The sequence below is a fragment of the Meleagris gallopavo genome, chromosome 17 (assembly GCF_905368555.1).
Source record: "Meleagris gallopavo chromosome 17, MGAL_WU_HG_1.1, whole genome shotgun sequence".
NCBI classification, from domain to species: domain Eukaryota; kingdom Metazoa; phylum Chordata; class Aves; order Galliformes; family Phasianidae; genus Meleagris; species Meleagris gallopavo.
The window spans coordinates 8703473-8731195 of NC_139420.1; the positions used below are offsets into that span (position 1 = coordinate 8703473).

Genomic DNA, 27723 nt, shown 5'->3' on the forward strand with positions numbered 1-27723 from the left:
GCTTTTGAAGCTCGTATTTAGCGGCACTAATTCCCTTTAAGGCAAAGGAATCTGAAGACCACAGCCACACTGATGAGGAAGCTTTGCCATCTCATCCTTTGCAGAGAAGCACAGGTAGCAATGCTTAGAAATATCAGAGGGGCATTTAAAAATACACCATAGTTCTGGTGCTTCCATAAATGCCAGGAAATTCCAAGTCCTGCCTCTTATTTTGTCCCAGAGTACAATGGTATAATTTATGAAGGGTGTGTGATCTTTTTTGGTGCACCTTCACTGAATATGTTGTTGCCCACTGGTAGAGAAACTGCTTTCTACATAGCACGGCAGCCTAAACTCCTGATTTCTTATTATCTAAACCTATATTGAAACTGACACCACTTTAAAACTTGATTTTGTTTTGTACCTTGTACCCACGTCGTGCTGTAGTTCTTGATAAAGATCTTCCCCAGGATATATTTTAAAAGAGACCTTTATGAGAAATATGCAAGCAAATTAATTGAATTCCAACACCCTTTTCAGCAACTGTGCTTCTCATTTGTGCTCATGCCCTGCATTCTCCTATGCTTTTATGTTTATTGCCACATTCCTAAAGACAGCTATCAGCATGGCAATTGCCACTGTAAGACTGGATTCCCTCTTTAGACTTAGGATGAAAAAGTCTCAGAAGTGAGATACAAGAAGACGAGCCAGTACTATCAAACATTTGGAAATTCTTAGTCAAACAGCTGAGACAACGTTTCCACACTGGAAGAATGTGTGCTGTTCATCAAAATGCTGCCTAGCACTTGATGTGGATATAGCATTTCCCTCTGTGCCAAAACTTCCAAGCTGGATTCTCCAGCTAAATCAAGTCCTGTATAGAAGCTCTTCAGCATTGATCTAGCAGCTAGTTTGCATTTCAGAGCCATTTCGAATTTGAACACATAACACACCAAAACACTTATTGTGGGATTACACATTCACAGGCCTGGTCTCTCCCTCAGAAATTGTTTCTTTTTCCTAATGAAAGGTTTGAGATATTTCTAGGCCAGAATAAAGAAATAGTATAAAGAATTATTTAATTTAAGATTTTTTGCAACTTGAGAAAGTTCTTTTTTTTAAAAGCCACTGGGACTATATTTCAGAACAGATAGAAGGGCCACTCCTCTGTTCAGCCATGCGCCTCTTAAAAGATATGAAAGTCATTTGCAAAATAATCTAATTTAAAACACAATCAAACCACTCCTCCAGAAACACAAACACACAGAGCAGGATGCTCTCAGTAAGCACACACAGGCACTGCTAGGATCTGCCCATAATTTGACTTAATTTGATTCTTTATAATGTTTATGTAAAATAAGACACATTTGGATAAGCAAATCCAAATATTTTGTTTAATCAGCAGCCCCCCAAGAGCCTGATACAAGACTGCCTGTCAATTTAGGAAAAAAACAGTACAAGATATACTATTTCATTTAAAATAGAATGAAGAAACACTCATAATTAAAATAAGCAGGGAAGCACCCTTCAGTAAGAAAAAGGAGCAACCCTGGGGCAAGTCATTGAGAACTGGTTTAGATTTGACAAATTACACAGTAAGCTTAGGGGCTACACAAGCAGTACACTGTGCAGTATACACAGATAGGGAAGACCATGCAGCACATGCATCAATGGATAGCCTACAACGTGCAATTAAATATTTAGTGAAATTAGGGCCTGCATGAAGCTCTGAAGGAGCTCTTGCTTCTTTACAGTGTGATTCCGGAAAAGAAAGCATACATTAATTAGCTTTTGCACAGATTCTGTACTCAGTAAGAGTGGCTTCCATCTTACAGACGTTTGCATGGTTAGTAGTGGCAGGGGAAGACACGATGTTCCGGTGACCAAACAGTTTCACAGAAGTCTTGCACAGTTAGCATGTGAAAAAGTTGCATGGTCCCAAAGGCTTAACGGGTCAGATTCTTACACTGACCAGACAACCAAATCTGCATCACGGACATCGCTGGATGTCAAAACATCAGCACGTCAGTAAATGAGATAATCCACGTCTTCCTGAAACAAGAGCTTTGAAGGAACTCACGTTCTATACATGGCACAAAAGAGGGAAGGTCTTGCTACTGAATTTACACACTGGGATAGAAAAATAAAGGTCTCAAGCAGTTTAAATGTCTAACAGCGTTAATTTGTGCATGGCAAACTGCAGTTTGAAAATGCAGCTTTCATAATATATGTGAAAGAGTGTGTCTGTCTTGCTCTTAGACCACTATAAAGAGAGATTTCCTTGGGAAGGAGCCTCTCAGCGTTGCTACAGCAAAACAAGCAAGACCAGACTGCAACAACTACTGACATTTATGGAGTGGGAGGGAGGCACAGAGGTGGTTCGGAAGAGTTACCCCAGAGACAACACAGACCAAACAGGATGAATGCCAGACTGAATGAAGAATCCTGCCAGATGATAGGTCCCTAGGTATCTACAGGTTGCACATCATCACAGGAAAGAAAGGGGCAACACTCCATGCCTTATACGCTGCCTCTCTGAGACATGCAAGTATGAAGTTCTGCAGGGATGTCTACAGCCTGAGTTCTGAGCCCAGCAGAGCTAATTCCCAGAGAGAAGGCTGGACACCAAAGGCAGGAAGGTGCAGCTCCTAGGAGAGGTCACAGCTTGCCAGTCCAGTCTGATAACACTGCGAATACAGCTCTGCTGCACCAGTGCAAGCAGTCTGACCGGCCACTAGCTCTGAGCCAGGTCACATTACTGAGGTCTTCCCAAAGTCATCTCATTTATTAAATCACCCTCATGTCATACCAGTTTTCAGCTTCATCATTAAAGGTCATTCACCATGAACTTGATGAGCTGTAAAATCAGACTGGAAAAGAAATATTACAGAAAACTCCACCCAGCTATTTCATTAATTTTCATTTTAAAACTCAGTTTTCTTGCTAAAAGATGACACACTGTTAGGGATTAGTGATCCCTAATTAACCGTCATCATTAAGGAACATACTGATTCAGTTGCAACAATTTAGCTTTAAAATATTCTGGAATCAAATTTAAATGGTGTCATACTCTGCAGATCAACTTTTTTGAGCAAAAAAGAATTTCTTTTTGCCTTATGTTCACACATGCAGATCAACACATGAGATTCAGTTTTTCAGAGCTTATACTATGAGGCTTTTCTAAATCACTGAGTTTCACCTAGGCAATGATTCAAATTTGAAGAAACTTTTTTCAGGATTTCATAGGTTTACACGACAGATTTAAACTTTCAAGGTTGTAGTGCACTTCCAGACACTTCAACTCACACAGAAAAACCATACTCCCAAATCAAGTTTATTGGCACTTTCTGGCCTGCATTTCAGTAGGCTACCATTAAACCAAAGGCAAGAAACCACCCAATGCCAGAAACATCTTCTGTTTTGGCAATGAGATGGAAACAAAACTAAAATCAAACCAGAAAAATATGATAACAGATACTAAGTGTTAGCTTAACAGGCACTGATTTCAGATGTGCAAAAGTTACAAAATTGATTGTGCACCAGAGGAAAATAAGCCATCATTCTATTCCCATTGACTAGTAATTTCCTGGCAGATCACACAAAGATTTTCAGGAGAAACATAACTGCAATAAAAGAAAAATCATTTTTGTTTCGTCTTCACAGTTTTCAGTGAAGGTCCAAACAGTGACTTTACCAAGCTCTATAAATCCAAACTATGTCAAAGCAATAAAGGAACATTTTTTCTTAAAATAAGCAGAACTATGGTATCCTTAGCTCACCTCTCAGGAACCTGAGATAGCACGCACTGCAGTGCCTGAACAAAAGGACTACAGACAGAAACCCTGTGCTTTCCAGAACGGCTGCTCCTTTGCACCAGCCTTTACCAAAAGATCTGCTTTGCACTCAGTCAAAAATACTATTCTGTCTTCTGTACTTCTTTCTGCTTAGAAAAGGTATGTATTTCTAGGGTTTTTCATGAGATGCTCAGAACTGACTTAACTCTAATCACTTTGAAAGCAATTAAAACTTTTAAGTGACAAAGTCCACTGAGACAATGCACAGGACTTCTCAAAAGCTGACCAGACCTCAAAATCCTACCCATAAAAATACACAAACCTCATTCCATACATGCACAGTGATCCTGACAAAGGCATTTGTACAAAATAAATAAGTAAATAAATCGATCAATCTACAGTTCTTTGCCAAATGGATCTGCATAGCTGGTTGAAGAATTCTCATCTTGCTGTGCTGGGCAGAAAACCTGAGAAGCCAAGGGCTTTGTAGTATAGGTGGGAGGGTAGAAACCCCTTCAGTTGCTCTTCTCTGTAGCAGAAAAAACAAATGACAAAAAAATATCAACAGAAATTCCACCCGTTTCCCAAGAATACAGCGTTCACCCCCTCCCCAGCTCACCTCTCTCTCCTCCCCAGCACCTGTAGCAGCAGCACAAGTTCCTGAACTACTGCTCAGCTGTCAGCTGTGCCCAGGAAGTAAGCAGACAGACATCTTTTGTGCATCTCTCAGTTGGCAGCTGCAGAGGAGAGGTGTGGGGGCAGGGAGGAGGGTGATCTCCCCTGACACACCCAGGGGAGAGCATCAGCAAGCATGGAAAAAAGGACTCAAGAAATCAGGGGAGGCAACAGAACAAGCACGCAGATGCCCATGTATTGACATCCTCTCCTTCCTTTCAGCTTGCAGTTACTTATTCCAAGGGCTATTTTTTCAAATGTTAGAGGAAATTCCAAGTCCAGCTCAGACTGGAGAGCTTAAGAAAAGAAAACATAAAGCACAATACAACCTTGTCTGTTTGCAGCCTTTCTGGAATAAGGAGGAGAAAAGCCTTTTGAGAAAGCATCTTAGTCAGCCCCAGTAAGCCATAGCTTCCACCATCACAAGATGCAAGTGACGAGTGAGTGGGACAAGCCAAAAGAGCCACAGAGCACCCTGCAAGCAGTGGTATGTTGCCATAGGATCTCAGTCCTGCCCCACAGCCTGGCAGCCAGCAAGCAGATACTATAACGGGGTGTGCAACAGCCTTCCATACCATGGGCAACAGGTGGATCAGCACAAATGGCAAGTTAAAAACCCAGAGAGAGGAAGCAGCAGAAAAGCAGGTGGCAAACTCAGCTGGAACTGAACTCAGCAAGTTACCAGGGTGGTGGCAGCAGCAAATCATCTAAGCAGCAGGATATGCTACAGTCTTTCCCAGAGCTCTGAGTTTGGTCCTTGAAACATGGAATTAACAAAGTTGAAAAAGACCTCCAAGATCATCCAGTCCAACCAACCACTACCACCAGTATTTCTCCACTACACCATGTTGTCCCTCAGTACAATGTGTAAGAGTTTCTTGAACATCTCCTGGGACTCAACCACCTCCCATTCCAGAGCCTGAGTACTCTTTTGGAGAAGACATTTTTCCTAATACCCAACCTGAACCTTCCCTAGCACAATTTAAGGCCATTCTCCCAAGTTCCCATGAAATGGCAAACTAGCACAGTAACAACAGAAGAATCAATGTAACATGTTTAAATGACATTTACCAATTTCTGCAAAGAAAGCGCGTTCCCTTTTCAATTTTTTTCTGCACCTTCCCCTAGTTCTCTATGACCCTCTAGCTAAACAATGACTATCCCTCTAAAGCTCTATAAGCAGTGAAACTCAAATAGCACACTCAGGCACTGGCTCATCCTGCAATTTTCAAGCTATATAGTTACACTCTATAGCACAATTCAGTTAATTAACACCAGATCAGCTTTGACAGCACCTTCTGTTTTTTAATGATGTCAGCTGGCCTACCAGCTGTTTTCTGCAAGTATGCTTGCACACTGAAGAGGCAGGTCAGGCAGCAGAAGTTTGGGAAAAACTCTTTAGATTAACAGGGGTTCGATGGGACAAATACATAGGCAGCAGTACGTTGAATGGAAGCAGAGCTGCACAGAGGCCAGAGTCCGAGAATCATCCAACCAGTAAGAATTTGAGGAGTACATTTACAAGCAACAGATAACCAGTGGCTGAAACAGGCAGAAACTCCCTAATGAATTCACACAGGCACACTTCTCCATCACTGTCCTCCTTACAGTTAAATAAACACTACCACAAATCCATACTCCACCAACCTAAATCTGAAGAAATAAGCAGACAAGTTATTCAATCTTTCTATTCGCTCTTCTCGATTTATCAAGCACAAACTTCACAGCATCCCAGCTACTGCCACATTCCACACCACAATCAATCCCCAGACTTCATGTGAATGTATGCAGGTGTGAGATCACTTCTATTAACATAGATTGCAGTTTAGAACAAAAGGCTTAAATGTTCTGATCCATATAACTTGTTTTCTCCCTCTGGCTGGTACACAGCTGCTGGAGCTTCCTTATCCATGTAGATTTAAATGCATGTGCCATGCCCAACACAATTCAGGAATGGCATCCAGAAATGAATTTAACTGTAACAAGGGGTCTCAGCCACAGCTCTGCAGCACTTTTGTCCATTTCTAGTGACAAGAGCTGCCTTGAAGAGGAGTTCAGACACATCTACAGGCAGCACCGCATGGACTTGTTCTCCCTGCGTGTTAAGTTTAAATTGCTTTGAAGCTTTATAACAGAAATAATAATCTTCCATAAGAAGACAGATGTGAAAAGAGGCAAAGCACATTGTCTCAAACAGTCCCACCTTCTTCCACTTTATCGTGCTACACTAAAAGGATCCCATTCAATTCAGGCCTTCTTGTTCAGTCCAACAGGACTCTGCACAGCCAGAAGACAAATGCCCATTTATCATCCACACTAAGGTGGACCAAGAGGAGACAGCTGAGGAAGGCTGGACCACAGTCATTTCTGGTGACTCTGAGCCTTTAACCTTTCCAACCAATAATGCAATCTTCTGAAATACTCCTGTGTCCATCATAACTGTCTGCCCCTCCCCTGCAAAAAGTAAGTCTGATGGTACGTTCCCAAATGACTGAAAGACAGTACATAAGGAAAAGCCTGTTCTCACAGCCAGAGAAAACTGAAGGCCTCTACAGCCTACAAACAATACATAAATATAAATGAAACAATCTCAATATAAACGAAACTCAATCCAAAACTTACACCTGTAGTCAAGGCAAGACAAGTGGTTTTTTGCTCTTTAAAAAACCAGTCAAACTACAGCACCCCAGCTGACAGGACTCCAACTGCAGGTGCTCAAGACAACGCCATGGTAAACTCCAAGATTAGGGCCTCCATCTCCTGCTTTGCTGGGGGGCTGCCCCAATGAAAGCAGGGGTTCCTTTATTTGGAGTTTCTTCCCTCCCTTTCACATTGGTTATTTCTAAGGGATTATGCTTCCTGTTTTCACTGCTCTGCCTCCATTTGTCATTCATCACAGCCATTAGAGTAGGAGGGAAGTGCAGGAGAGCAGACCAACACAAAGCAAACCTTTACAGTTCAGCAAGCAAGGGATTAAATATCATCCCTTCCCCCTTCAACCTCACTCTCTCTCACAACCCCTTGGAGATGTTATGTGAACATGGCTTATCCTCCGGCATATACCCAGGCTCTGACAGCTTTTGCAGGTCAGAGATTTCAGGGTGGATCAGACAGGCAGCCTATTCATCCTGGCTTGGAACAGCTATTTACTGTCCCTTGGGCTGGTCCAGTTCACATCAAGAACAACTTGTTCCTGAAAACCCATGCCTATTTCTTGTAGCTAGAAATTATAGCACAGCAGTTTTCTGTGATGAAAGCAGAGAAATAAAACCAGATAGCATTACTTGTCACGCTGCTGACCTAAAGACATTTCCTCCTCCCTCCCCCTTTTCTTCTTCCAAGAAAAAGCACACTTAAAATAAAAATAATTAAAAAAAAAACACCTCGTAACAATTTAAAAGGATGTAATCCACAGAACTCGTCTTTTCCTCACGTCTTCATTTATACCTTCCTTAGCAGCAATCTCACAAACTATCTTGATGAAAGCTGTACTCAGGCAGTAACTCAGTTCCCTCTCAGTACACTTGTAGCAGTTCTGCAACTACAGAAGTACAATGATCCCCCAGGAACAATAAGCACACAGGGCATCAAAGGTTAAGGGCAGCAAAACAACTGATTAAAGCAGATAAAGGTTATTTTCACTGTTTTAACACCCTCTCAGGTATCTCCTGATATTTACTATTACTATGAGAGCTATTTACTCTCTCTTCATATGCTCTTTATCATAGCCCTGCTCCTGGTCAGTCACCTGAGACTCCCAGACACATATGCTATCCATGAAAAATAAACAATAACCTTTTTGGCATAAGTGGAGCTAGAACCATGCCTCCCAAGTCCATCAGGCCCCTCTCTCAGTTTACCTGCTCCTATTCATCCAATGCACAGCTTCCCCAAGGCTGCTGCTACAGATGCAATCTTCCTCTCTCTATTCTCTTGATCACATTGCAGAGCTGTCCTAGAGGCAATAATGCACTGTATCAGCAGCAGATGATGGCCAGGGGATGGATGGAAAGACAACACCGAAAAGCAAACTCAGAAATAAAGAGCATTCAGTTTCTTGAAAATAGCTGAAGATACAGCTCAATTATATGGCTGAGCTAGTCTGAGTAAGTGTTCATTTGTATAGCAGCAAATCATACACAGAAAGAATTCTTGCCCAGGGATCAGATAGCAATTAGAGGCTTTAATTAGGCTGAGGATAGAGTGGTCATCACCAAAGATGAAACTAAACACATGTGAAACTGAACCACGGACAGCATGTACAGACAGGACACCAGTAGAGACTGGGATGGTAATGAGTACTGAGAGAGAGAAAACCACCACAATCAACCCTCAAAGAGGCCAGTCAGAGTCTGCAGCCATCTCCAAGAAAAATACATTTCTGTTCCCAGGCATGGGGCAGAACTTAAACTAATGGAACTACAAAAAAAAAAAAAAAAAAAAGAACATATTTCAGTAACCAGTGAAAAAGCAACTAAAATCACAGCAAAGATCAGGAAATGGATTAGACTCTGTATTTGACAGGTCAGGTTGCACATCTGGGCAAGAACAAGAATAACACTGAAGATAAAATCAGTTTCTCAATGCAAAAAGTCAAGTTTTCCCTTCCACTGCATTAGCAAGAGGAGGGATCCTACCAACATCAGCTCAAAATAGGCATCTACTCCTCTCTAAAAATCTATGCCATTCTGGAAGACTACCACAAAACTGTAACTCATGGCATCCCGATGTCTGTTAATACAGAATCAAGGAATCATTAAGGTTGGAAAAGACCACTTAGATCATCTAGTCCAACCACCGTGCCCACTAACCATGTCCTTCAGTTCCAATCTACCCTCCTCTTGAAAACCTCCAGGGATAGTGACATCACCACTACCTTGGGCAGCCAGAGTGGATGACAGCGGGGGGCTACAACTGCAGAGTGACTCAGGAGAAAGCCAAGAGCTGTGCAGGTACCGTTCCACTTAGATGGTACATTCCTGAGAGCTGGGTATTTCTTTTTCCTTTGAACATTACCACCTTATTTCTTGCTAGTACTGTAAACAGACTCACCACAAAGGCTTACGGAACTCCTGAATCAGAGCAGTGAGAACTTAGGATTATGAAACCTTCCTTAAGAGCTAAAACAAGCAGGGGTCCAAAAAAGGAACTTTAGAAAAAAAAATAATAGGAGAAAAAAACCACTAAGGAACAATTTGTATACACAGACCACTAGACAGCAAAAACCTGGGCAAAGCCACAGCAGGGAAGACACTGAAAATATCTAGGCACCACTAGTATACCACATTCACAATGCAGTTGCATTCCTTTGCTGAGTAAGTACACCAGCTTCTCCCACTGATCGTAAGAATGTTAATGAGACCTACCTGGAAGGCTTTAAAATTTAAGGGGAGTACTGTTCCAGCAGGAACTTACTGGTTAGTAAGTCAATCTGAAACACATATGATCTTCGCTGTGAATGTACCTTCCCGAGAAGCTTGGGGAAAAAAAAAACAACACCCACCAAAACCCCACAGATATCTCATCCCAAGAAGTCCAACATGCAGATCTGCCTTCAGAGGACTCCAAATAAGAAAAGCTTGTTAGTCTGGAAGTCAACCTTGAAGCATGTGAACACTAGAATTTGTTTAATTTATCTCCTTTCTTGTCGTGAGCTAGAGATTTGTTTGATTTCTCAAGCAAACTCTACTGTGAAATGCACTGGACTTCCTCGAAATATTCTCCTGCCACATAATTTCTCTATTACAAAGTATTTTCTTACGTAGAAAGTGTTGCTTGCACTGTTGTGAGAAAAAGTCAAAAGCCTAGATTCTGCTCTCCTCTGTGCCATAGCAATGTTTGGGCAGAAGGACAAAGACCCAAGAGCTTCATAGTAGGGAGTCTGGTAATATACACAATCTACTGAATAGTTTCAGTCCATTTACATTCACTAGTAATTAAACATAGTTGTTGGGTGGATTACATAAAAGAAGCTATGGTCACCAGTATGGTTCTTTATCACTTAAGTATCTGTTGAACAGTACAATAAAAAGCAATAGTGGAAAGACAACATGGTTTGTTGATATAACTAGCTCTCCCCTTCAGCTAGCCACTGCAGAATTCCAGCAGAACTGGATAAAACAAAGGTTAAACCATACTTATCTAATGACCACAGATGGAGATGAGCCAGGATAAAGCTTATTCAGCATCTGCGTTGCCACGTCACTTGCAGATGAGATGTACACACTGTCTCAGAGATCAAGTTCTAGATTTGAGAACAAAAGCTCAGGTTCATATCCCAGACTTATCACGTGTAGATGACTGTCCATGCCTCCTTTACCTGGGTGAACAAGGGTATTGGCAGCTTAACTTCTCCACGTTTCTGAAACACCTGCAGATCCAATGAGCAGATGAACTCCTATCATCATGAGATCACTAGAAATTAAGCTGGAAATTAAAAGCCAATTTTAATAGCACTCATCCTTCTTCTTTTGTACAGGTAATCATAGACAGATTTTTCTCCTCTCGCTTGCTAGGCAGGTATAGGATGCTTATATTTGTTTTTTAAAACCCATTCTCCAAAACAGTACTTTTTAATGTTAAAATGACAAGTTATTCTCTTTAAGCTGGGCAAATAAATGAGAACTTACAAGTTTCACACAGATTTTACTGTAATTAAAAAGTGTATTTCAATATATTGGAAAAAAAAAAAAAAAAACACCCCGAAAAACAACCCAAGGTTAAAATGTAAGACATTGAAAGCCCCCTTGACTTTAAACAATGTTCCTTTCTACAGTCCTCTGAAAAAACATTCACCCATCCAATTTTTGCCTTATCAGGAACCTGCTACATTCCAAAGAGCTGTGCTCAAGGTTGTAATGTTCTTTTCCAGGCATTTTTGCTGACTGTTTCATTGCCAAATATGGTCTTTTGCAGGATGCACTTGTTTGTAAGAATTCAAAACCTGAGACATTAGAACAGGGCTGCACAGTATGCTGACGGAAAGAAGCAGGCTCCTGTTTACTTCAATCAAAGAGAAGAAGTGTCTCGCCTCATGTATTTTTAAAACCAAAACCGATAATTGACGTTTGTCTTCACAGAATCCTTTGATCCAAAAGCAAAACAAAGGGATGCATACAGAAGCACATATGCCCTTGGGGTGAGCACGAGACAACTTCATACTGCGTCAGGTAGAGAAGAGAGGACAGAAAGAAGAATACAGCTTTGCCCTTGAAAAAGGGACATAACATCTCACAAGTCCTGGCAGAGCTACTAGACTTGGACTATTACCTGAGACACCAAGCTGTAGATGGCACGACGGTAAACAACGTAAGTGGTTTGCTACTCCTAGAATACCCCTATAAATAGCAAGCCAACCCCACTGCCTACAGCACTGCCTGACATCTCCCAGGCACACTTGGTATGCATACAGCAATATGACAGAATTTGACAGCAGCAGGTTTCACTTGGAGCCATCTTCAAGGACATACTAAACTATGCTGTTGAATCCACTTAAACTCTCAACACAGTATCCAGAACAAACGTGTTGGAGGCATTACTATACTAGTTGATTTCTACAGCAGTTGTATTTGTTACAAAAGCTCTTCAGGTGATTCAGAGATAAGGAAATCACCTTGGGCCAGAGGCTTGATAGAGCATGTAGATAGGATTCATGTGTCTAAGAGAAGAAAACAGCTGTTTTAAAAAGAGGTTTGGCAGAAGGGAACCAGATCCATCCATGCTGAGTTGTTCAAACTGTCTCAAATATTACTCCTATTTCAGGAATACAAGGAGTGCTCTGGGCGCAGTGAGTCAGCAGGGTGGGGATTCTTTTCCATGTTTGTAGGCTGAGCAGGAACAGAAAGAGAAAAAGAAAAAAGCTGGAAGCCAGAAATGTAGCACCTGGCTGCTCTAGAGACAGGAATTCAGCAAGCTTTGTCAGAAGAGCTCACAAATCCATGCAGATCCAGCAGTGACAGGTAAAAACAGATCTGCGAATCAAGTCAACATCATAAATAGAACAGAAAATGTAAACATATTTCAATGCTGTAAGCAAGCCAGCTATACTTTTCCTGATTGTCATTTCTCTCTCCTTATTCTAGACAAAGCTTTTAAAGCAAATTGTGCTATTTTACACAAGTTTTATTTGCAGTCAGACTAGGAGAATAATCATTTCAAAACAAACAAGCGTAAGAAGGCCTAGAACTCCCCTTCTGCAAAACACTCATCAAGAGAAAACATTCACATACTACAGTTATGAGACAATATTGTAGATGTCTTGATATAGTAATTATATCATAAAAATAACACAAAGTCTTAGCCCAGGACCATTCAGATACTCCTCTAAACAACATGCAAGTTACCCGAGGTGATTTGATTCAGTCTCCTCTAAAAGCTATGCTAATCTGGCATAGAGTCCTCCTTTCAGATAATTTACAACGTAAGCAAGCTTCCAACAGAAGCCAGAGACTCTTTCTTAGTCTTCATAAAAAGAAGTAATTGTATCTTCTTCTCCATTTTCTTCTGGTCACAAACAGTCAATACAGCTGATGATGCAATGATGAAAAATACGAAGTGCTTACATAGGCAGCTGGAAGGGGAGTCAGTTGCATAGACCAGGATGTCATCTGGTCTGTTTTGCAAACAGGGACTGAAAATACATCTTTTCCCTCATTTTCAGTTCTAATACTCAGTGTGTGTTTTGTAGTAGAAGTGTATTTAAAACATCAGCAAACCCTCAGGCAGCCTTCTCCCCCTCCTCCCCTTCACCTTCAATTGCAGAAACAAAGCATCTGACTAGGGAAATACATACTCTGTTCAAAGGATAGCCCAAATCTCTTCCTGAAATCCCAAAGCAGCTGGCTAATCAGAAGTAAAATTTCTGAAGTTAAACATGACTTCTCAACATTAACGTTTCCATTGTTATATGAATTACCAGCCCCGGAATCCCAACAGACTGGGATTTAGGCACACATTGTCTTCACAGCATTATGCTCTCTCCTCTCCATCACCAACCAATCAACTGCGGCTGCAACACAAATATCTGTGGCAAAGATGGATGGGATCCATGGCTAGAAGGGTTTGTGTTATGCTTTGGGGAGGGGGAGTGATTTTTTGTTTGGTTTTGGTCTGGAAAAAAAAAAAAGAAAAAGAAAAAAAAAAGAAAAAAAACATGAATTCCCTGATGCAGTTCTCAGTGCAAACCTACAAATGAACATTTGTTGGCACAAGTGACAGGGCAGCATGCCACAGCATGAAGCACCATCACCAAAGACAGTTTAAATCAAGACAGCCTCAAGGGGCGTAATACGAAAATACTGGAAGGCACATAGAAATGTATTTTGAAAGTCAAGGCAGCTCTTGCTTCAAATCTTAAAAGCACTACAGAGTAGAAAAAACAGAGACACAAAATATAAGCAGAATGAAACGTGGTTATAGGCAGGCAAATGCAACTCAGATTTTGAACTTAATTACTAACAGCAGAAACCTGTCCAGGTTGATATGAGCAGAAAATCAATAAGAAGGAGGAAATGAAATACTTGAAGAATATAATTGCTGAAATCAGTAGAAGAGCAAACCTCCAGCACAAGAACTGTGCCTTTTTTTTTTTTTTTAAACAGCATTTTCCTTTAAATTTATATATGGATATAAGCTGATTTCTAACTATATACATACAAAGAGTATTCATCTATTTTTCCAGCTAGAAGTTCTTCTAGCTGGAACTTCCTCATTAAAACACTTGGAAATGCATTTATGCAAATCACTATACAAGATAAAAGCCTTCTATAAACACAAGACCAGCTTTTCTTTTCAAGTTCACTTTTCATCCTTCACATGTGTTTGAACAGTATTTGCAAATGACTGTTTTCCTACCACTGACAAAACAAAACAACTACCAAGTGCTATTAAAGAAGCCTATTTGCAACATAAATCAGCCCTGTGAGGCAAATGCTCATTAATGGGGAAAACAGAATGTTTCCTCAACCAGTTGTTGTTTTAAACTAAAAAGAAAGTTAGTTTGTCACGAAGTTTAGGTGGAACTTTGAGAGTGCTTGTATTCTTGCATCAGTACATCCTGAAACCACACTGAAACATCTGCATGCAGAATAAAAGAGTTAAGATTAAAAAAAAATCCTCCTTTGCCAATCCTTCTTATGCACATGTATATAAGAACATATTTACAGAACACTCACGTCTCCTCCATCACTTTAAGAGGAGATGATGAGATTTTATACAGTAACTGAAATGAAGAATAGGCAAATGAACAGTGGAAAGATGTATAACCTTGCATCTCCAGTATAAATGTTGTTATATTTAAATACTGAGTGCAAAACAAAGCAACCCCTAGATCACATTAGTACATATTTTAGTTTGACCAGACGGTGAGCCCACAACAAATTATGTGTAGGTCAGTGCTCAAGCCTGAATAATTTTGGGGTAGTCAAGGTCAGGGCTAGGGCATGTTTGCTGAACACAAACAGGGCAGGTCAGTCACATCCCAACAGCTCCCATCACATCACGGTGTAACAGAACTTATGTTTGTTACAGACAATTGCCCAGCTGAGTGGATGGCACCTTGTTCTGTTGTCACAGATGCCCTAAATATGTAACAGACATTTCTCTCTCTCTAACCAAAATGCACTTTGACAGCCCTACTTTCAGAAGACTGGACAAACTGAAAGAAGCCTATCTGACTTTTTGATGGAAACACCATTTTATCACTTTCTCTTCTCTTTTTTGCTTTTTAAGACAGCAGAGGCAGTGTGGCACAGAAAAAATAACATTTTCCAAACTGCAGTAGTGTTTCCATAGCACCCATCCAGGAGGCACAGCATCTGACATGTACAGATAACGCTGTGTTCTGGAAGGTAAGTAAATCTTTAAATCACAACTGCTTTTGAATTGCCTGCCCAGTGTAGCTCTTGGCCACATCTGCAGTACGGCTGCATGCATACAACAGTTTTAAAACATTTATAACCTAGGCCTGTGAAAACCCTATTTGTTCTCTGAAGTTAGGGATCAAGCCTATAGTTCAAAAACCAAGGTATCTTGGGAAATCCTGGTTCAAGCAGCTCTGCAGAAATATATAGCTAGTGTTGCCAGTGTTTCAGTCACAGCTAAACAGTTCACTAGAAATTCCCTGGCCTCAGCAAAGCCCGGATCAAGCTCTCCATGAGATAGGTTTTATCTCTCTGATAGCAGCCATTGGTATGCCTATTTCTAAGTGCTACAAAAACAATAATAGACCAAGCAAAAAAGAAAAAAGAAAAAAGAAAAAAAAAGAACTCACGAAGCTCTCTCATTCCTTCCTTGCTAGTTATTCAAAACTCAACCTCTTTTCCATTAGGATAATACTTTTTCCTGATGGGAACCCTGACCCTTTTAGCAAAACAGGAAAACACTGGAAAATGCAAACTGACTTCAGTTCTGTAACCGCGTGGTGAGAATTCACGCTTTCAAGTGGATTTTTACTGGAGGTGTCCATCGGTCCCCAGCCCCCTGCAGACACACAAGAAGCGTCCTATGGAGCTGTAAGGTGCTCTCGTTACTGCCTGCCTCCACAGCACAGGTATGGGAACGCGCTGCCTCTAGGCATAGCCAGTTCCTTATTTACTTTAGCGAGCGCTGGATTTTCTCCCTAGCATTATTTCAGAATTATTTCACCTCCCTGGTGGAACTTTTGAGCACAGAGCAGGATATCTCACTCCTGTTAGACTCCGAACACAAACAAAAGTATAAAGACAAAATCAACGTCAAATAGAATTCATTGCCAGGGAGCTCTTGAGCTGATAGTTGAGGTGACTAATGCAAACATCGTGATGCTATCACCCACTGCAATACTAAGATGTTTCACTAAGAAGACATTAGAACTTTCTAGTTCGTATCTCTCTCTACTCTCTCTGCTACAGCCCTGCTGAGATAAGATTGCCTGAAATTTACCCCTCCCGCTGAAGTGCAAGTGGCAACAGGTCCTTCCATCTCCTACACCTTCCCGCCTGTTCCCCCACACTGATACTGTCTCTTCCTAAGACTTAGAGCTCTGTTTCAAGGTGCACCCTCCCACTGCACTCCCATCCTCCATAAGAAAGACAGAGGCAGCAACCAGAGAAGAAGCAAACTATATTCTGTAATACTGCAGCAGGCAAAAATCAGCATCAGTTTTCTGGCTGATGCTGGTTACCAAATTTCTGGTAAGTTTTCATGGTAACCAATACCTGAACCCCTACTCCTATAGCTCCAAATCTTTAGTCTATTTTAGCCATCAGTGATCAGCTCACTTTCTCAGCATGTTATTTTCTGAAACTTCCACTGGTAACATCAGTGCTGACCATAATAAATATTTCCAGCAACACAGCTAGGCTAGCAGGAAACAAAAAATGAAGACTGCTCCTGAGACAGCTGGATGCTAATAGTCACAGAAACATGCTTTTCTGTGTCTTGACCATACTAAGCACCATAATCTAATCTCCTTTGGGAAGCACTGAGCCCAGCCAGGCTGACAGGCCATTACTGTCTCCCTTGGCAAGATCACGCACTGCTATGTAATTGTAGACTGCAACAGATACAGTGCTCTGTTTGCATGCTACACCTCGCCAGTGACAATAGACCAATCACATTTGCTTTTTAGCAGCTCACACACATTTAAAGCTTGAAGCTCCAGGGAATTAAATATTTTTCCTTAAAATACATTATACCAGGAAGCTTCTGTTCCTTCTTAAAAGGACACAGAGATGCAGTTGTAGGTAACTGAGGGATTCTGGTTTGTTCTTAAAAATTAAAAAAAAAAAACAAAAACAAAACACAGTAAATAGGTCACCCATCCTAACTAGAGCTCACTTTAGCTTCACTCATACTGGGAGTTGAGAACAGGCACTCCTTGCCTAGCTTTGCAGCCAATGAAGTATACAGTTTCTGATAACACAATAGGTGGCACATATCCCATCAGAGAAGTAGCTGTTTTTCAGTGTCAAGAGCAGAATATTCTGAAGTCCTTAAGAAAAAGTAAACAGATGTAGTGAGCCAAGGCTGCAAGTGTACTTTTCCACACATCACAAACACAGAAGAGCTGCCAAGCCCATACACTTGAATTGTTCACTATTAAGTAGCTACTGCAAAAGCTGTTTTTGTACATTTCAGATTCACAGCACAGTCTGTTACAGTTGTTACTCGTCTGTTGTCACAGACCAATCTGCAAATAATTTGGGGTCTCTGGACACTTCAGTGCAACAGATACAGTTCTCTGTTTGTGTGTTCCACCTCTCGTGCAGAAGCTCCAAAAGAGGTGTTTTTGGGTGGGTTTTTGTTTGTTTGCTCTTATTTGTAAAGTAAAGAAGGTTGTAGTGGCCTTATCCTCCCTAAAAAATAAGTCCTCCTTCCACACTATATCAAAACAAACAAACAAATAGAAGCAAGAATTAGAGGTGAAATGGCTGTAAATAACAGTAGTGGGTGATAATAACTAGCCAAAGGGCCCACAATAGCAACAAGCACAATTCAGCAGTACAAACCAACTGAATGAACTTCACCAATTCACTCTTCCTACAGGGCAATCATTGTGGATTCTCACACATATACTCCTCACGTATTCATGTAGCCATGAGCAACTAACCCAGCTCCAGCTGCCACATTTGGAAAGAGCTTTCTCTGAAACAGAGATTCCAATTACATTTGCAATAATCTTATTACTACATCAGCCATAACCTGGTTAAGTAAGGGTCTGATAGACACCATTCTGGCAGCTGGGAAGAAGATAAAGGGGAGATATGCTTTTGTCATTTTCATAACTAGGAAGGTTTGCAAATGACAGTCAGAACCTGTGACAGAAATACAGCCTGTGCAGGCCAGTTTTGCTGTTTAAAATACACACAGTACAACTCAGAATGAGTTTAAAGAAGTTATGAACTTGTAAAACTGCCTCAGCTGTGAGACAAACCAATGTGAGATGTACTTACAATTTATGGTTACTTTCCCCATCACCAACAATTTAAAGATATGACCAGGAAAGCAATCAACTTCATTATCAGTGAGCTGATTAAAACCTGCTTTGCAACTTAAGACACTCAAATTGTTATTCTGGAAGTACTTCATTCACATGCAGCTCACCCAAGCTAATTAATCTCTGTCAGCATTTCTGTTTTCACTTGCTGTTTATCCCTCTATCTGAACAGAAAAGTTTGCAATTCAACCTGTACCAGAACACCATTTCTTTTCCTTCATATGCAAGCAAGAGATTGCTAAGACAATGATATTTCACTAGGGACAGAATCAGGGCCTTATTGTTCTCTCCACACTTATCTGACTGGGCAGAACAAATCAAAGAGGAGACAGTTGAACAACCTGCTAGCCTTGGTTTCTCCGGGGACAAGCCAGTTCCAGATACGCTGTGCCTCCAATCAACAGCCTGAGTTTCATGAACAACAGTATGCTTCCCTACGGTAAATGAAATGGAGCAATTCTCCTTAAACAGCTTGCCAAGCTTCACCTCATTAACCTTTATGGACTGACCTCCAAAATTCCTTGAAGCTGAAATACAGATCTTGCTTGCCTCTGCACTGTAACTGTTTATCCCTAGCAAGCTGAGGAATGAGGAAGGGCATTAGAGAGCAAGCTGCTAAACACGCTAGGACTGAATGGTAGAGACCTGTTTGCAGGCTACTACTGTGTGAATTCTTGCTGGCTTCTTCTCTGTCAGCTTTGCTGGTGCATCAGTCAGATAGCTGCAAAGCCAAACATGAATTGCAAATCATCCTCTGCTCCCTCCAACACTTCTTTTAAGAGCCAGTATTACGAGTTGTAGCATACTGCCCACTGTTCAAATAAGCACTTCCTAACCCACACTTCAATGTTTAGCAGATCTGGGAATTTAATCTTATTCTTCCCCCTTTTCACTCTGTCACTTAGGATACCCACTCCCCACTCCATTCCACTTGTATTACTAGATGGTCCAAGACAGCATGTTTTTCTGCTCCCTCTTTTCCTTATTTTTGCTTCAGCCACCCAGAAAGAAGCCTCCATCTCAGAGGAGGTAGTACACTGCAGCAGACTGTCAGCCCATAGATGCTTCCAGCTCTCTCTGCCAACTCTCAGGGCAGGACCAAAATTCTGTGCCAAACAAACATCTCTGTGTTTTTCATCCAAAAGCACTGCAACAGAGGCTGACAACAGCAAAGCAGAATGGGTGCACAGTATGTACACATCTGTCAGCTGAACTGCTTTGGCCGTAAACCAGTGCTGAAGAACAAGGACCATAGGAGCAACTCACTCAGCCACAGACTTAATATTCTGGCTCCACTTGCCTACACATTTCCTGTTCAAATCAAAGGCACTATCATCTTGTTTTGTGGCACTCACTGCAATGATTCACGTCTCTGTAAAATAGCCGGGCTGAAAATGCTTAGCTTTAATTGTTTGGGCAAAGTATCCTAGACTGTGGTCACCATAGTTGGAAGTTGCTTGGATAGCCATATGGCTCTGCTGCCACTCGGTCCTAGTCTTATGCTCCCAGAACACTCCCAAACTTTAGGCACATTCTGGTATTATATTTAATCTACCCAGCTGCCTGCCTGCCTGAGAGGCCATCATGCAGCTATGGCAGCTGCAGAAAGTGGACTCATCTCTACTGCCACGTGGGCCGCTCTAAAACTGCTGGTATTACACAGGGATGACAAGCTTCTTTATACCTAATCCATTACTCCCAGACCTACCACTACCAGAATGCGTAATCTGGTCTATTTACTTCATGGGAAAACCAGTTCCATTTCAGTATTTCTGTTATGGACCACAAAACTGAGCTTCGTACAGACAGATCAGGGGTCATCTGTACTTTTCAGGGCTTCCCTGTATCAGGCAACTACTATCTGGGTTGGCTTACCCTCTCATTTCAAAAGCAGCTGCTTTGTGACTGCAGAAGCAGCTAAACGTTGTGGTGGGAGGTGTTCTGTGATCTAGGATTGCCCTAAGAAACGCAAAAATAAAATCCGTCTGTCTGCATGTCACTACTGATAGAGGGTTTGATGTAATTAAGGGTCAGTAGCAGTTTATGGAATAAACAAAACAAATCACAACAAAACAAAAAAGGACTGCAGAGTCCACTACAGTCACTGGGGACATCAAATGGAAGCCTCGCAGATTTCCTTAAACTCAGTTGAAGGGAGAGAGAAATCTGGCAGAAAAAGAGAGAGAGGGAAATCTTCATTCAGATTATGAGGAGGGGAGTGGTAGGACAAGCAGCTAGATAATCTCAAAAGCCACTAAATCTCTGGAAAGAATTGGGCGGAGGGAGGAAAGCGCTTAAACAACATCTTGTCATCAGTATTCCTAGGAAATCCACCGACAATCACAGCAAAGGATTAAAAGATGTTTTAAAAAAATAATAGCTAAATGAACTAAAGAAGTGTCAGAGAAAGTATAAATCTCATTCCTGACCCTGATAGGTCACTGACTGACAGCAGGACCTGTAGCCAGTAGTCCTTTGAAGGAGTAAGTCAGCTATGATGGAAGTTCCTGCACTTCAGGTCCTCAGATGGAAGGATTGCTACACAGGGGACTAAAGCCCACCACTTTCTCAAAGAGGAGTGTTGTTTCTAAACAGCAATAGCACTGCTATTGCCCCCAGTGAGTTGTCTTTATACTGCTGAAAGACTGCAAAGCACTTTTCAAACTATATGTAGTAAAATCCACAGAAGACAATACTGGTGGAAGAAGTGTAATTAAGAAACTCATCCAAACTGCAGAACATGCAAGCAACTCAAGAACAGAACGCTCATGGGGACTGGTACAGAGCAGCACACTTTTTTGGAATTTCAAAACTAAACAGTGCAACAATTACCTTAAAAGCAGGAAATTCAGATGCATGGCTATGTAGTCAGGCATTAAGACATACAAACCTGAAGAACCTACGGATCTAAGCAATTACATGATTTAAAATGGTATTCTGCTCAGCTGAGGAATAGGAGCTTTGAGTTTTACAGTTTACACACATATATAAATTCCAGTACTCTTCCCTCCAGCTACATCAAACTCACTGAAAGCACAGAACACTCCATGCTCTTCAGAAAGGGACATTCAACACTCCCACACTTAGGAGGCTAAAATAAGTAAAAATTTACTTTCAATGAGACGAAATTACACAAATCCCCAAACTGATTTTATATTGAGCACTACAGCTGTTGGCATCTTTCTATCGAGACAGCCTGACTGAAGTCTATGGAGAGCACCCTCCAGTCACTTCAGGTGACCAGAAGTCACCACTGGGGAACCTGCAGTATTTACCTGTAGAGCTGCTTCCTTATCTATGAGGGCTCCATACAGTTTACACGATGCAATGCAGGTAGATACCAATCCTTTCAAACACAGACCTATGAGAGAGCATGCACCAGTTTTACAAAGCAAACTATAAGGTCAAGCAGTGATCAACCCTAATCAACTCTCAAGTAATAGACTTTTATTAGCAGCTGAGGCCACTGTGATGCCTCTTCACTACATAACAGCACAATGGCTCTCTTCTCGATAACAGGCAGAAAAGTATGATGAGTAGGTTCTCATTTCTATGTCTATAACTGCCATTTAACAGAGGACAGACTTTCATTTATATACGTATATGCACATAGACGCTGCTTTTCCTCCACAATCACAGTAAAAACATGCAAGTTTAATGCAGAATTAAGACTTGATTCTCTCTATTCCCAGTGCAGGAAATTAGTGCTACATAATTCATTCTAACATAAATATATTTGCCAAGACTCCATTAGGTACATTTAACAAAAAGTACAGTGATTATCAGATCTCACCCCTCAAGCTCTCCTTCTGCTCCTTGAAATAAACTGAAAGCCTACTACCCTGTCTCATTTAAGGTTTTGGATATAACCCATCTCCAACAACTCAAATACAAATACTGACTTAGATCTCTTTCATCTGAGAGATAGATGACCTCCTCCTAAGCTTTTTTTTTTTTTTTTTTTTGTAATACAGAAGCAACAAACCATCACATGAGTGTGAACTCAATCACAAATTAAAATAAAATATCACATGTCAGCCAGCCAGCCAAACTTAATATACGCTGGTGGGGCAGATCCAGACAGAAAGTTCACTTTGCACCTGCCACACTACATTCAGCATTATTATGGGCAGAGACTTGAAAAGCTAAGCCAAAAGGCATACAAAAATCTGAATGTGCAAAGAAACCAAATACTGTTGAACAAATCCCACTTGATGCTGATTAATAATAAGGCTGGCCAGAACCTGCTGTGGTTTAAACTTGCACTCTGCTCGAGCACAACTTCAGGGAAGACTGACAGAACTAGAAGCTGAACCACAGGCGCAAGAAAAGCTGGCTGGGTCTGTGAACTGCCTTCATATCGTGCAGTGATGTAGAACACTCCGCATCAGTGCATGGTTGTTGGGAACAGTAGCCAACCAGGTACACAGTGATCACTCAGGTCTTTTGTTTGTTTTATGAGAAAGAGGTTTTACCAATTAGATTCAGATAAATCTTTCTAATCAGGAAATAATATATATATATTATATATAAAATGATGTTGTTAGAATTAGTCAGAACCACAGTCAACCAAGAAGGCTTGTGACTTCAGGAGAAGTAAAAAGTTGCCACCAGCTAATGTGCAAGACAGTAAGGATGAGCCATCTGGTGAAGGTTCCTGCTAAGCTTGCCATGTAACCCCCTTTGCTGAAGAGAGCAGAAGGGGAATCAGTTACATTCTGTCCTTGCCTGCAATTGCGTGGCCAAGCTTAGGAACAAACACTAGGCTTTCCAGCACAACCAGAAATTTTAACTGATCAGAGTTTTCAGCAGCCCATTTTACTCTTAATGCAACCCACAAAGCATGAGCTAAACTATTTAAAATAAAACTCATTTATTCAATTTCTGAAAGCTGAATTTATCCTCAAGCTTTATCAGCCCTTGTTGTTTATGTCCTTTGTTTCCTTCTGCAAAAACTGCAACTGCCAGGAGGCTTCCAGTCATCTAAAGAGCATCAGTAAACAAGAGCAGAGACAGATGGCTGCAGCTCAGTATAAAACAGCACTACACCCAGCCTCTCCTGCACTGCTAGCGCTCCCTGGAAGATACAAACATATGCATAAGACCAAACAAGAATGCAGTAGTCCCAGATAGAAAGCAAGTACATATCTATAATCAGATAAGGAAGAAGTCACTATGAGGACAGGATGCTGAGGTGCCATGTACAGTGAACATTCATTTCAACTGTACAGCCTTTTCTAATCAAATAATTGGTTACAAGGATGGCAGAGGGTGTGAGAAAAGATTTCTCCCCTGCTGTTGCTCCCAGAAATACTGCTGGCAAAACAAACAAGCAGAAAATCAGCAGGGAAAGTAAAACCAAGAATCTCCTTTCAGCAGTTACTTTACACCAAACGTACAGAGGCTGAGAAAGTAACATCTCTGATAGGTCTCATTCAACTGCTACTTCAACAATTCAATCACGTTAACAAATAGGTTAACTCCTTATTAAAATGACACACTTAAAGAATAAAAGAAAAACACAAAGTAACTCACAGATCTAGAATAACAGAAGTCTGTCAGAACAACCATGCTGCTCTTTTGTTCCTGAATTTGATTGCTTTTTCATTTACTGCATAGAAGACGAATGGCAATGTTAATACAAGATACTGCCTACAATAATGTACAATTATGTATGTTGCCTTGCTGAATAGATTGAGGTGCCCACACGCATTCAGTAAGTTTACTTGAATTGACATAGATCACTGTTCACTTCTTCCACCACCTCGAAATTCACTGCAATTCCACAGACATCTGCATCCCTGAATGTTTTACGCAAGAATGAGTTCAAACATGGCCCATTCTTCCCCAAACAAAAATTCTGATTCTGCTTAAATTAAATTAAGAGCACTCCCTCAGGGCTTCCTGATACTCATAGTTATTCCCTCACTTAGTGACAGCAGAAAACTTCAACAGGGTTGCACAATCATCACTTCCAATCAGCTATAATTGAAGGATGACAGAATGAGAATCTGGCACTCCAATTAATACAGGCAGGAAAAAACAAGACTGTGGAAAGAGTATGATTATTGGTAAAGCTCCAGCAAAACCCTCAGGCTGTAGCATGTTGACATGCTACCACCTTGGAGGCAGAGTTTAACTACTCCTCAGTGAAAGAGTAAGAGGAAAGGAGTGATCTGTTTATGAACACTGAACAGTTCTGGCCCCCTTTTACCTCAGCAATCACACCAAAACTTAGAGAGCTGATTAACATCGGACTCAGCTGATCCTCTCAAGAGAAGACTGAAGAGCATTCTGAGGAGTACTTCTGCAGGACTCTTCTGAAACAGAACAACTACAAGGTGAACAGATTTTTCACGCTGAACAGTTCCCCTCTTTGGGTGATTCAACCAGGTTCATCTAGAAAACCTCTCCTATGAATGTCTATGATGCCATTTCCTGCTCTATGCATTTAAAAAAAATAAAATGAAAAGCTGGTACACACCTGCATCTCCATGGAAGAGGCTGTCTTGGTGACTTCTCCCAGAAGGCAAATCTCCATCACTCGGCCAGATCTGTCCTGTTTTTCGTACGCCAACAATAGTAGCCTCAGATACAATGACCTGCTGCTGCCTGTGCCGTTTCTGAGACTGGGGAGTTGGTGGACTGCTACTGTCAAAGGACTGCTGAGAGTTCTGGGACGGAGAACGACTTTTATCCCGATACATGCGGTAAGTGGTGGGACTGGGGGATACGTGGCTGGACTGCCCTGAAGAGAAATCTTCCTCACTGGAGGTAAGGTTCTCATTAGAGCTACAATCAGGAGTATACCCTCCTCCAATGTCTTCAAAACTCCTGGGGGAATAAGATCTCCTGGGCCAAGTGAGATGTTTCTCCTGGTCCGCTGTACCCTGATTTCTCAGGATAGGTCCTTTCCCTTCTGTCTCCCCCATCATTCCACCAACATAGATACTTTGATAAGGTTGAAAGTCCATGGGCTGCCAAGGGGAGCGGTTGCTGCCATTGGCATTTATCAGATTATCTTTGAGAAACCTGGGGTTCAGTTCAGCATCTTCATATTCTCCATCATAGCCAAAACTGCTCTCTGAGGACCTCCCCCTGTAAGCAGACCGCTGGAACTCGTTGAAGCTGGGTACCATGTTTGAAGGAAGGGAGTGTAAGGACTTTTTGCGTTCCATTTGCATGGCTTGACTACCAAGAGAGCTTATTTTGTCAGAAACATCTTTATCATTGACCTTCACTAGACCTTTCTCATGATGATACTCCATGTTTACATAAAAGGGTTTTTCAACAACATCCTTGTTATCTCCAGAATGATGTGAATTGCCCTTTTTAATCCTCTCAAAATTGGACCTTAGGGCTGCCACACTGGTGCTGTTTCCTCTGTCCTTGGAAATAGGTTCAAACAATCCCTCCTTCTCAGCAGATCCCACTAGCCTGCGAGTGGAAGACGATCTGTGTTTTGAAGGAGATCCGTCTGTGTCACAGCGACTTTCTGTATCTTCTACAACTCTCTTCAATTTCTCCTCGCCATAATACTTACACCTGTCCTGTTCTCCTTCTCCGTGATGGGGACTGTCCAAAGGTGACAGGTCTGACCCATCGCTCTGGGTAGACAGCTTTCGCAGAGAAGGCATCCTGGGTTTGAATTTTTCCTCCCCATGGTGCGACTTGCTTTTTTCATGTTCATCTTGGTCAGCAGACTGGTGATGAGGCAGGTCTTGGACCTGCTGGTCAGCACCCCCTTCAGGCAACTGAGAAGCACGTTTAAAGCCCCATCTCTGTCTATCATAGCTTTTTTTCTCCTTTGCCAGAAGAGTCTGCAGGTAAATCATGCGGAACCTCTCCTTGTTGACCTCCATCTCCAGTCTCCGGATAGACGCTTTGCACATCTCCAGCTCCTGTTCAATATCTCCCACAGATTTCAGCTCCATTTTAGGGGGCTCAGAGTCTGCAAACTGCGCTTTCCAAGCCTCTACAAACCCCACAGGGTCCACCATTTTGCATACAGGAGTAAGTGGAGAATAAGGGAAGGAAGCTGGAGAGAGATAGGTGGAGAGAATAAACCAACCGGATCTCACATGTAGAAGTCGAAACAGCTCCGACACGGTCAACTCAACGCGTTTCTTTCACGGTCCATGCAGAGAAACGGGAAGCAAACGGCGATCCTCGGAACAATCTCTCCTCCTCGCCTCCTCCACCTCTTGCCGTCCCCAGCCCCCCGTATGCTCGCTACTCTCCCCCCGTCATGACTGATCTTTCGCTAGCGAACAACAACGCTCCCACCCCGGCGACTCCATAGCACTTCAAAGGGGGGTGGACAAAGGAGCGGGCTCGGGGCGGGGGAGGAAAGGTAAATATCGCCCTCCACCCATCCACCCACCCACCCACCTCCTGCCTCCGCCGTCCCGGCCACGGTCCTCAGCACCGCCGCGCTCGGGAGCCCTCCGCTCCGTCCTCCCCTCGCCAGCCCCCGTGTTGTGCTTTCTCTTTCTCTCTCCTCCTTTCCCCCTGCCCCTTTCCCTGTCTCCTCCTCCCGGCTATTGTGCTGTCCTCCGGGCGCACACGCTCTCCGGAGCGTCGGCGCGTCCCGCGGCGGTCCCCGCCGCTACCCCTCGGTGCCCGAACGCCCCGCAGCCCCGCGGGAGCCCCCTCGGCGCGGCTCAGACGGCGGTCGGCGGCGCGGCTCCGGCGGCTGCCCGCGGCTGCCCATCGCGCGGCCCGGCTCTGGCGGCGGCACCCCGAATCGCAGCGCTGCGGAAGGGGAGGAGAGGAAAGGAGCCGGGCGCGGCGATTGACACGGCGCCGGGCCTCTCTTAAAGGGGCAGCCCGGGCCGGCGGAGGGGGCCGTGCCCGCGGGATCCCGCCGGGCTCGGGGTAGCCGGCCCGGAGCCGCTCCCGCCGGCACGCTGGGAGGCGGCCGCCGGGGAGACAAAGGCGCGGATTTGCAGGCCGTGTACACGCCTGTCCGCTCGCGCTTGCGGCCACGGACCGCTCACCAACCGAGCCGGGTGGCAGCAGACCTCGGCTCGGACGAGGCACGTCCCTGTGAGCGCGGACCGCCCCTGCATCCACGCCCGCTCGTCCCGTGGATAAACAGCAGCGCCCTGCCCTGTGCTCGGAGCGGCGCTTCCCTCGGGCACGGATGCAGCTCACCTTCAAAGGTCACGTTTGCCCCCACAGCTGCAAAGGCTGTTTATTAGTAGGCACTTCGTTCACTCAAGCCTTTCTTCACGATCAGGTACACCGATAAATGACAGGCTGGTACTCAAAATCGCTATGATACTGGTAACCAAACCT

The 27723-nt window shown here is 42.7% G+C and overlaps 1 protein-coding gene across 2 annotated transcripts in view; it reads right to left on the reverse strand.

Annotated features, from left to right (window-relative positions):
- The window catches only part of BCR (BCR activator of RhoGEF and GTPase), a 101213-nt gene extending 73866 nt beyond the window's left edge, over positions 1-27347 (reverse strand). Inside the window, exons 1-2 of one of the 2 annotated variants that reach the window (XM_085238208.1) lie at positions 26815-27347; positions 24908-26461 (exon numbers count right to left, since the gene is read on the reverse strand). In XM_085238208.1, the coding sequence (XP_085094334.1) occupies positions 24908-26423 (1516 nt within the window). In that variant the 5' untranslated portion in view covers positions 26424-26461; positions 26815-27347. The other variant, XM_085238207.1, reaches the window with a different exon arrangement.
- Between the last annotated feature and the right edge of the window lie 376 nt (positions 27348-27723).